Source organism: Apteryx mantelli, chromosome 4, assembly GCF_036417845.1.
Source record: "Apteryx mantelli isolate bAptMan1 chromosome 4, bAptMan1.hap1, whole genome shotgun sequence".
NCBI lineage: Eukaryota > Metazoa > Chordata > Aves > Apterygiformes > Apterygidae > Apteryx > Apteryx mantelli.
Window position 1 is genome coordinate 50,710,861 of NC_089981.1, and position 11,784 is coordinate 50,722,644.

An 11,784-nucleotide genomic window follows, 5' to 3' on the forward strand; every position below is an offset into this window, starting at 1 on the left:
CCTCTTGCTTTAGAGAATAAGAGGACTGGCAAAAGGGTAGTTACTGCACTTGAGTATGTGCAGGGAATAAGTCATTTAGATGTCTCTGATGTGGCCAAGCCAGAATAACAGCAGAGGGGTGAAAAATGACAGTTGTAATCAGTCCATCACAGGACCTTTGGAATCAAAATTTGAGGAAAACTAGCTTGGTGGTTCTTTGCTGGTTGATCCAGCTGCTCTTTTCCAGCAGCTCCCAAGGAACTAGATTGACAGCTAGATTAGCAGAGTTTTACTGCCTGCCACTCTGATATGAAAGTAGTTGCTGCTGTCATTGATGCAGAACAATCTACATGACAGAGCCCTAAAATGGCAGCAAGGAAATGCAAGGGACAGTGCTCCTACTGAGGAAAGAAAGGGAAGGGAATATTGAGCAGTGACTAGAAAAGTATTTGCTTTAGTAGGACAGAGATTTGACATGGATGCACTGGGGAAACAGAAATGCTGTAGTCTTATGTAGCAATGTAAGAATGGTTGTTTTATAGTGGCACTCCACCTAGGAACATGTAGAGTTGCAGGTCGTGCCTTGTTGATGGTACATATGAATGAACAGGGCTGAGGTGTTACGATATAGTCAGGAGTTTGGGACACAGGACTTGCCACACAACTCTGGGTTCTCTGGTAATGCAGATCCATAAACTGCCAGAGGTGCAAACAGCATGAGGTTGCTTTTTCCCCTAACTCCTATTGGAAGGCTGTTGCTGAACCATTCTGGGGTGATGATTTGCACAGCCTAAGGTTTTAAACATGAGTGCATACTGTTTAATGCCCAAAGCTGTGATCATGGCTACACAGGACAAGCATGTGTTAAGATTCATGCCCCTGATCCTAAGAGTTGGTAGTGTACAAAGATAAATGACGTACAAAGGGCGTGAAGATGTGGGATATGGTCACCTGTTTGCTCACACAATTTTGTAGAGAGGTCCTTCTCTCTGTTGTACAAAAATAGGTAACCAGCATCAACCGAGTGATTTCCTGGAGGTGTCACAGCAGAGACGGGTCTTGAAGAGAGCCAGGGAGAAATGGTCCAGCCTGAATGCACATACCACAGGTAAAAGCAGCTTGAAGGAATCGGGCACAATGAGACACCAGGGGGCAGAGCCTGAGAACAAGGGGGATGAGTGGGCCTCACCGACAGAACAGAGAAGGGGGAGGCCTCTGCCTGGAAGGTCGAGAAATCTGACATGGTACATTGTAACTAGGAGAGTCAGCAGAGGAATTCAAAGGGGAAAGGACTGTGATGAGTGAGAGGAGGATAGTGGGAATGAACTGGAGCAGCGCCGTGATGTCAGGGAACTGCTGAGAGAAGGCTGTTCTGGTAGGCATGTTTGGTGAGGAAGTGGAGGTGGACAGGCACTGACTGTGTACGCAGCCCTGACTCCAAAGCTGAGAAACACAATGGGAGAACTTGGTACACAGGACAAAGCCAAGGAGAAGCAGATGGTGCTGTCTAGCCTATGAGCCTCAGGGTGATGACATGTCAAGAATTTCAGAGAGTGGGGAGAATGGAACTTATTTTAAAGTAAAGATCATGACATTGGCTACTGGATAGTGACAGATGAGCTCTGGCAAGTCTAGCTATGACAGATAAAAATCATTGCTCCCAGCTGTCTCTTCTGCCAAGGGTTATAACAGAGAGGAAAACATGACTGTACCTAATTCACTTCCATGAATTGTTTTAGCACCATCTTCAGCGGTGTCCTAAACTAAGAATGGCTATACTGAGACAGGTCTATGTAGTCCAACCCTGTGTTCAATGATTGCTAATCACAGCTGCCTGGGGAAGAGTGTAAGAACAGGGCAAGCTATACTGTCTTACTACCATCTCTCAGCCTCAAAGACTCTGAGGCACAACTGAGTGTTCCTTAGCTGAAGCTACCTTCATCAGCAATATCAGCAGATTCCAGAAACTGCACTGATTCGACAATCTTTGTTAAAGAGAATTAAGTAACACTCCAGGCCACCACAGGATTTACCTGCATTCATCTATCAATGTCCTAAATGTACTCTTTCCCATCCAAGATGCAATGCAGGAATGAACAAAAGGAGACATTCTAAGCAGTCATTAGTAGCAACTTTCTAGATAATGATAGTTAATAGTGACTCTCTTTCAAAGCATTTTTAACACTCAGAATTAGTCACTGGTATAGTAACCTGCGTAAGCGGAAATCAAGATTAATAAATGGTTGTCCATCTATATCACTGTTCCTCATCCAGGAGAACACAGAAGAAAACAAGTAGCCAGTAAATTTCCTCCAAACTTGATTATGAAGTTTCTCCCTTCACTTTGTTTCCTCAGTTCCATACTCTTCTGTATGTTATTTTCTGTGAGACAGTACAATGTCAAGAAGAAACTGGGACCTGGAACATTTAGAGCTTCCCTTTTATTTAGTCCCCTTTTCTTTTACTGTTCATTTCCTCACAACAGTCTCCTCCATCAGATGTGCATTAGATCTCACACCTAAAATCCTAATGTGACAGCCTCTGATGACCCTTCACCCTTGGTGCACCAGTCACACTGCTTATAGGACACTGATGAGGAATGGGGGATGTGCTGCTGAATTAATAAGCAGTTTCAGGAAAAAGGCTGGAGGAAAGGGTCTGGAGCTGGGTTAGGTATTTCTGGGTCTGAGCCCAAGTGAACAGGAGGAAGAGAAGGATGCTCCACCTGCTGAACCACACAGAGGTGGCCCAGCTCCCAGAAAAGAAGGTAACCATGGAGCTCACTGGTGTTTTTAGTAATAGATTGGGAACCAGCTGTGATTTTTACACTAGGTTTTATCAAACCAGATGAGCCATCTCCAGCACAGTACTGATGGAGACCTGGGGAGGTGTAAGAGACTGTGACTCATTGTGGGACTCTTGCTGGAGGAAACTCCAGGACAGAATCTCAGAAGAGGCCAGAGTAAAGCTGACAGGAAGAGCTACTAAAAACCTCTCAGAAAACATACCAATGCACATCTCACAGCAGAGAGCAATCACTAATCTTTAGGTAAAGAAATTAACCATTGGCCTGTGTTCTTGAAGGGGCTTTGTGATTTTTGACATCTCCTGCAGGTAAGCTGCAACTAGACTCGGACAGATCCCAGCTCACCAAGACAGCAGCTCTTCAGGGTAGTCTGGCAAGGGCTCCATTTATACCTTCCCAGTACCCTCTGTTTCAGGCAAATGGTGACAAAGTTAGCTGTGACAGGCTTCTCCCTCATGCAAAGCCCAAAAGTTGCTACAAAAAAGAACTCCAGAGTTTCAAGTTTTGAAAAGGCTTGGGAAGAATAGTGGTATATACAGAGGAAAACGAATCTCCTGCTTCAGCGAGAGAGATGCTGTCAGCCACGTACCATTTAATCCAAGTTTGGAGGCAGCTGGCCATCATTTTTCCCTCGTCCCCTCCCAAAGTCTTCCATCTCATCCCATCAATACACAAGAAACTCCTGCCTGAACAAGATCTTTGTTCTCCAAAATAAAAGGAAATAGGTAAGTACAGAGTATTTCTACAGAGCAATTTACGGCAATGACTTCTAATCCCACTTTAATCACACGGCAGGTTTTGGGGCTATCATTAAAATACTACGCATAGTCACTTGTGTTCATTCTGCGCCTGCAATTGCACCAACCTGGAGCAGTGCCTGCATCAGACCTGTAAGCCAGACATTCCCATGGATGCTGGTTGGGTAGATGTATCTAAAATAAGAGTGTCAGGAAACTCCACCTCTATCAGTGAGAGTGCAGACCACATCCTGCTCTTATTTGCCGCTGTCTCCCTTTCACATTGCACGACACCCTTAGAGAAGGTGATTTTTATTGATGTAGCATATTAAAAAACTTCACATCAAGCAACAATTCAATACTGCTTTAACACCCGCAGGTGCCCTGGTAGAGTCTGTACTTGTGAACTGCTATATACTGTAAATGGGATTTTAGAAGAGACCCCCTCTGAGGACTCCTGGTGGATGGTCAGTGGAGATGAGTTTTATCAGCTTTTCTCATGTTTAGTCATATTTTTGCTTGGGTTAAGGCTATTTGTCTCAGTGGGACTAGTCACCAAAGTCTGCATAATTGGTGACTGTTGGGAGCAGTACCTACGCCCTGATTTGGAACCCAAGGGTGCTAGGAGGTTTCTATGCTACTAGAATTGCCATGTTTTGTGACACTGACTTTTGCATAATCATGAATGGTACCAGTGAACATTTCTGCCAGTGTGGAAGGGTGAACCTCATCATCCAGGCTGAGAGGTATCTTGGACTGTTACATTTTGTAATACTCTGCAGGTGTGTGTGCCCTCCTGCCAGGATTCCTACACTAAGCTAAACGCACTTGAATGGGGATATAAATGCATACTACATTTAATTGACATTCAGGTAATTAACAAAACTTCCATTGCTCCCAAGAGGTGGTAAATGCAGATGGGTAAACTGAGGCTCAAAGAAATGAAAGGATGTAATCAAGATGATACAATCAGTTAGCACAGAGAGGCAGGATTAAAAATCTAAATCTCCCAGCACCTGCTACCATTCCTAATCCATAGTGCGCTCTCTGGTCCTCTTTCTAGGTTTCTCTAGGGTTTCTCTAGATAGGACTAGCTCTAGCATTTCTGCATGCTTAGGCAAACTTACAAACATTTGCTCATCACACTGTAACTTTCCCTCATAAGAAAAGCTTAAAACTATGCTTACCCTTAGCATTTTGGTGCTTTGGAAGGACTAGGACTTGTTTTTCTCTGCAGAGAAGAAACAGTCCTTCTGATCCTGTAAACTGTTTATTCAGCAGTAATGCTGAATAAAACAATCATTGCATTTAATATGAGTAGTGGTTGCATTTGTAGTTGGTAAGTGATCCCTGCTTGCATGCAGTTCATAAAGCATTTAAGATTCTTCTAGATAAAAGATGCTATATGAGTGGGGGGGAGGCTAAGACATCAGGAATATTTGGCCAGTTTGTTTTTTTGCATGCATTCTTCATACAATCATCTTAAAAAAAAATTTAAAAATCCCACTGACTTGTGGAAACTCAATTGATTGCACCATTGGGATTGGATTGTGGTTCCTGTTCTCTATTTTCATTTGGGCTGAGAGAGGCAAAAAGAGGTCAAGTGACTTCCTCCTTCCTCAAGGTCAGAGACAGTGAGTCATAAAGCAATGACTGTGTTTGCCTTACGGTCCTGCATCCATTCTACAGGGCTCTATGATGTTGGTAGGATTTTTCTATGCCTATCCTAGCACTTTCTGGAAGCTTAGACCATACTGCTGCTCCTGCATCTGGTGACATTTATCAAAAAAAAAACTTAGAGTAAAATGAAGGGGGTTTGGCAGGCCTATGTAATACAGCAGGACTGAACTTACTTTGCAGATGTGAAGGTGAGTCCCTTTATGGCCAAACTCTTGGAGCTTAAACTGAAGCCCAGTTGGTAGCTTACTAAAAGAAATGTGAGCACTACCAGCAATGGCAGGCAGTGGAAAATCCTAGGCCAATTAAAATGAAAAAAAAAAAAACCCAAGAATTTAAAACCCAACAGATTTAGAATTCTTTGAAATGAGCTAAATAGCTTAGGTTGTGCGGGTGCAACAGAGCTCCAAAAGCTGGAACTTTAGGAAACACACCAACTATTGTGGGACTTTGATTAAATATGAGTTGGGTACTCCGCTTCATGGTACAAGGATTGCTTGTTGAAAGTGCTCTACAAAAGAAGCAGAACTAAGCAAGAACCTGTGGGTACGTTTGTGCCTAAATTTACATTCTACAAGGCAACAAATGGACTGACAACAGTTTAGCATCTGCCCACATGTTCTTACTCAGGTAATCACTGTTGGATTAAAAAAAACAATTGACCTCAGTTGCACTGTTCACGTGCACAACCTTCACCCATAAGATTACCCCAAATCCCCTTTGGGTATACATTTCTTACCTGCTCATTTGTCTAAGAACATATTTAACTATACATGATGATCTCCTCTGACTGGTATACTGTCTCTAAATATGTAAGCGTGTGTGTGTGCGCATCTATATTTATGATGCAGAACATCTCCAGAAGGTGGAAGTGTGGTGGCCATTTGAAAAATGGCAGTTCAAAAGCAAGGTGGGCTTCTTAAATGCTAAGCTTAGAGAGTAAGTGGAGGTGCTAACAGAACCTGATAACAAGGACACTCAGATGACAGTTGCTAATGCTACCGGGTACAAATCACAGCTAAGTCAAAAACTGCCTTCTGTGGAAATAATATGTACTGCTGCTATGCTCTCTGCTCTCTGCAGATTCATTTGTTTTAAAAATAGCTCTATGCACACATTCAGCGCTCAGAAGTAGAACTACCTGATCTCTCTTCCCCATGTTGAGTAACACTGACTTCTACTCAAACAGTATGCACTGACTTCACTGCTAGAGCTTGCTGTGCAAAGAAACTGGTGGCTTCTGCTGGAACATACTGTAAACCAATAAAGTTCCACTGCTGCACCTCACAAAGTGTCTTTCAGAAAGGTTTAATAACTATTACGACAGTTCTGGGAAAACTCCCCCTTCCCTTCTTCAGACACTAATTCACAGAGCCTCTCCTGCTAGAATGGGAATGTTGGAACAGGGCTAGCAGTAGCAACACTGCAATTTCAGTTTAACTGCACACTCCCCTCTTCCATGTGCAGCACATTTTTTTTAATTGCTCACATTCAGACACTGCATCAGAAAAATGTGAAACCACGTGTTTCCAAGACCTTTTCTCTGCTCCTATTGAAACATATTACAATTGTCTGTGCAAAATGATACCTTGACCTGCTGTGAGGTTATCTCAGGAAAAGCACCAGTTACAACTCGAGGGTTACTTGCACCTCCTTGGTGTTCACACTGGTAAATTTAGGTAAAATCTGTTCAAATCTAGGTTAAAGACGGAGCACATGTTCTCCCACTGTCTGATTGCTACTGCTGACAAGATCAAATACAACCAGCAGTGAAAAAAATTGCCTGCACAAACTAAAAACAGTAAATACATAAGCTGGACAACCAGCATCATGCAGGACAACTCTGTCAGCACAAGTGTAAACATTTCTAGCAAGTGGAATTTGTGTACTCAGCAGAAGGTGCCACAGAAGCAAATCCCAATTCCTCCCTCCCAATTCATTTGTCTTCTAGATGCCATGTCTCATTTGTATCTCAGTACTGATAGCCAGAAGAGATATTACCTGCGAGTATTTTTTCAAACTGAGAAACACTCTGAGCTATATTTTTCATAGCATTATGGGCTCTTTGTATAACCTTGCCAATGTGAATGAGCCTTGCAATATACAATGGATTTTAATAAACCTGCAGACCAAACCTGTGTGGTTATGGTTATGGTAGCACTGTGTAATCTCACCTGCCTCTCCCTCTATGCCTTTTAAACAGTATTTTGAAGGAAGCGTATTTGAAAACATGACAAAAGGGGCTTAAACTGTGCCCTCTATTGCATCCCAGTAACCACATTGAGTATAACAGACCAGCATGGATTAAAACAAGAGAAGATTCTGCTTTGGTGTTTTAAACCCTGTTTGCTTTATTCTCCATTTTTTTTCATGCTAGACAACAGGAAACAAAGCTAACCAAATCTGTCTAGAAAGCCAAAAGCCAAGTGATGGTGACAGCTGACACACTAGTGTCCTGATTTTTGCCATTTTTTTCCCCCCAAGGATGTAAAGGATAACGAGTGACTCTTCATCCTTCTGGGCAGCAGGGCTCTATTAATTTTGTCAGTTTGTGCACCTTGTTCAGTTTATGAACACTCTCTATCCTGTATGTACCTAAAGAGATGTAGGTACCTAAAGAAAATGTTTTAGAGACGCTTTCAACTTGGAAAGAAGCCTGCATGGTTCTGGGGAACAAAAATAGCCTCTGATCTTGCAGTTTTTGCTTCAGCAAAGCTCCTTGAAGTCAACAGGAGTTCTGTCTCGGACTTCAGGATCAGACTATAAAGTAGTTTAATGCCCACCCCTCCTCTCCACCTTCCCACAGCATTTGTTCAAAACAGATGGCAGGGAGCAAAGAGAGCAGTGATCAAATGTCTACTGGCCACAGTGGTGACTGGTATCTAGCAACAAGCCAGCACTATATTTGCTTTCCAGTTTTACAGCTAAGAGACAAAAAACAAAAAAAAATCTTTTTATATCTAGTACTATTTGTAGCTACTGCAATGGCTCCCAAACCCTTTCCTTTCCTTATATCAAATGTGATAGAAGGAATTTCTCTCTGTCATACTGTTAATTACAAGCACCACAACTGGAACTGCAGGGAAGGGACTGAAGGACATCTTGGGCTGTGGGGGAAAACGCTGCACATACAACCTTAGCCAGCTCACACGCTACAATTTCTGTTAAGGCTGAGCATCCCACGCATGCACACTACCTCATTACTTGTCTCCCGGGGGAGAGGGCGAGAGGATTAATTAGTGGCGGCTCAGGCAGCCCCCGGGAAGGGCTGCGGGGCCGCGGGCCAGCCCTGAGGCGGGCAGCGGACCCGCGGGGCGCGATGTCCCCAGCGCTAGCGGAGGGAGCCTGACACTGTGTCGCGCACCTGAAACGCTTCTGTGCCAAACTTGAAAATGAAAATAAAGCAAAGAAATGCAATAAAACGCGAGATGGAACAAAATAAACAGGAAAGCGAGACAGCGGCGCTCAGCAGAGGGAAGGGAGCCGCGCGGCGATGGGGGGCCCGCCGCCCCGCGCCCCCCGCGGGCAGCCGCGGCCCCGCTGACCTGCCAGGCTGTTGTAGCAGTCAACCTCGATGGCCTCCACCGCCTGCCTCTGCTCCTCGCTGAGCCCGGCGGCGGCGGGAGGGCGCTGCCCGCCCGGCTCCTGGCTCAGCAGCAGCAGCGCCTTGAGCTCCAGCAGGGCGCGGTGGTACTTGCCGATGGCCTCCCTGAATTTCTTGTCCTTGTAGCACTGCGCCCCTTGGCTCTTGAAATCCAGCGCCCGCCCGATGAGCTCGCCCGGCTCCGCGCCGCCCGGCTCCGCGCTGCCCGCAGCCGCCCGCGGCTGGGCGCCCCCCGCGGGGCCGTGCCCATCGCCCGACCCGCGGCTGCCGGCGTTCAGCTTCCCCGCCGCCGGGCTCGCCCTCTCCATGGCCGCGGCGCCGCCCGGCTCCCGCGCCGCCCTACGCGGGCGATGCCGCGGCGCTCCCGCCCGTGCCCCCGCGCCGCTCCGCGGCTCCGCCGCTCGCTCCCATCCTCCGGCGGCCGCCGCTCCTCCTCCTCCTCCTCCTCCTCCTCCTCCTCCTCCTCTTCCTCCTCCTCCTCCCCCCGCAACCCGCGGGGCGCCCGCCTCCGCCCCGAGCCGCCCGCAGCGGGCACCGCACCCCTCCGCCGCGCCGCGCAACGCGGCGGGGCGGGGGCGAGGCCGCGGCGCCAGGCCCCCCCCCCCCGCGCCGACCGGGCACAACGGTCACCTGCCGGCCGTTGGCGAGGCCGCGGGGCCTGCGGTGAGGCCCAGCCCACGCCAGCCCTGCCAGGGCAGAGGGGAGGGGGTGAGGCGGGCGGCCCACCCCCTCTGCTTCCCCCAGGCTCGCCAGCCTTACAGATCCCCCCGCCAGCCTCCCTCCCCCTCTCCCTCAGCCAGGGCTCCCTCCGGTGCCCTGGCAGCCACCTCCCTTCCCTGCCTCTACCTCGCTTTCCATGCACTTTAAGTCTCAGGCCCACCCCACGGCACCCCATTTTCCTTCTCCCTCATGTCTCCCATCCCTCGCAGCCCGTCCGGAGTCCCACCGGTGTCCAGACACCACTTTCGCCTTTTCGTGGTCCCTCACATGTTTTGGCTTGCATACTCTGCACTGCCAGGGCAAGCAGGCCTGCTGCAAACTCTGCATGAGGGCAGCGAAAGTGGAGGCCCAGCAATTCCTCTGTTCCCCCCCGCCCCTGCCCCCAGCACTGGCCACTCTGGAGACTTTGATTTTCCTGAATCAGGGTTTCCCATTTGCTTCTGAAAAATCAGCTGATGCTTACTGATGCCTATTTGGGGAGGAATTGGTGGGGAGCGGCTCTCCTCTTGCAGACAGATAGAGGGAGAACTGCTTCCAGTGCTGGGCTTAACTTTGTTAGGCCACAGTGTCTGCATTGTGTCATAGAGCAATTTGATGTGTTTTGGGTGCATTGTTGCTCCAAAATATTCAAAGAACATACTTCACACTTAAAAATTAGAAGATGGCTGAAAATACTGTGAGGGTTTTTTTTCTTAATAATGCTTTGGGAGGTGTCTTTTCAGTACCCATGTAGCTTTGACATGTTTATGCTGCAGTTGTGGTATAGTGTGCTCAAACTTTCCTGTGCAACCATGAAGACATTTTAAAATGGAGATCTGAGTTTCTCTTTGAGACATGTCTAGCCTAGTGTGATGGCATGTGGCGCAGTGTTGGGTAAATTGGGAAATCTTGTGCAGCCCAGCTCCCCATGAAGGTATTTATGCAGGTCTGGAACTAGTGTCTGGATAATTCCTTGTTACCAGGACTAGTAAGCTGGGGCTCTGTGCCTTGGTGATGTGATTCTGCTGGTTCTAGGCTACTGGACTTGGCTGAGTCTGTGGTCTCAGTGCAGTACAGACACATACCTGATCACCTGACTCCAGGAACTGGAGCCTTAAGGAAAAACAAATAACATCACACTCATCATAAAAGCATTAGCAGTATGAATAATTTTGAAAATACTTGTATGAGAGAAATTAGAAAGAGCTAAGATATTCAGAAATGATTAAGTGATTTCAGGTACTTTGATTTTCAGGTGCCCTACTGAACATGTGAGGCCTTACTTTCTGAAAACAGATGCTCTGCATTTTCAGGTACCTCAAGCCAAGCATAACATAACTCACTTACAGATCTTGCTCAGAGTATGCGTGATCTAGAAATTAGAAAATTGGTGAGGGGGGTGTATGTGTGTATAAGTCATGAGCTAGAGTGGAATTTATGTGTGGAACCTAAAAAGTAAGGAAGGAAACTTCCTGGTGGGTCATTTTTTATCTATCTGCTAGTCATACTACAAAAACTAAGTTCAAGTAACTTCAGAGGTTTCTTTTTACAGGTATTGAATCCTATTCAGGAGAATTCACAAGTACAGTGCGTCTCTTATGCTAGAACTCTCACTTTGCCAGAGGAAAGAAGATTGTCACAGAAGTTTAATTCCTCAGATCTGAGCAGTTGTAGAAGCAACCAAGGAATGGAGTGGTCTCCTGGAGGGTGCTGCAGCAAAGTGAGATTGGGAGCTTGGGTTGCTTCCCCCTTTCAGAGTTTGTCTGAGCCCATAAACATGCATAGGATATCCCATACTCTAGCAGGCATGGAGACAGGTGACTCTTTTCCTTCTTGTCCCCACTATGCATTAGCCTTAAGGAAGTCTCCTTTGAGATTTCTTCCTTTGGTAAGTGGTCATCAGTGAATGACAAACAAGTTATGTAAAGTGAAGCTTTTATCACAGAAAAATCTGGTGGCAGTCACTGCCAACATGGGTGCAGATGTGATCAGAAAAGGTCACAAAATATTGCCAAAACTGAGTACTCTTCACATTATGAACTGCGCTGGACATTTTAAGCCATGGCTTAGTCCTGAGTGTTGCCTCAGCACATGAATGAGTTTTCCATCTTCTAGTTCTTCCAGAAATGTCCAAGCTCTCTTCTTGACACATTTCTGGTGAATATGAAGAGGAATGTCATGACTGTGTATATCCCAGAACAGATGATAGCAGAAGTGTCTGAATGATTGCTATTTGTTGACCAACAGATTCCATGTTGGTGTCAAACAGTACCCCTCAGTTG

The 11,784-nt window shown here is 46.4% G+C and overlaps 1 protein-coding gene across 1 annotated transcript in view; it reads right to left on the reverse strand.

The window, feature by feature from the left end:
- TTC9 (tetratricopeptide repeat domain 9) overlaps positions 1 to 9,173 on the reverse strand; it is a 29,400-nt gene extending 20,227 nt beyond the window's left edge. The window contains exon 1 of the mRNA XM_013959202.2: positions 8,745 to 9,173. Coding sequence (XP_013814656.2) covers positions 8,745 to 9,111 — 367 coding nt within the window. The 5' untranslated portion in view covers positions 9,112 to 9,173. The remainder of the gene's footprint in view (positions 1 to 8,744) is intronic.
- Positions 9,174 to 11,784: the final 2,611 nt, after the last annotated feature.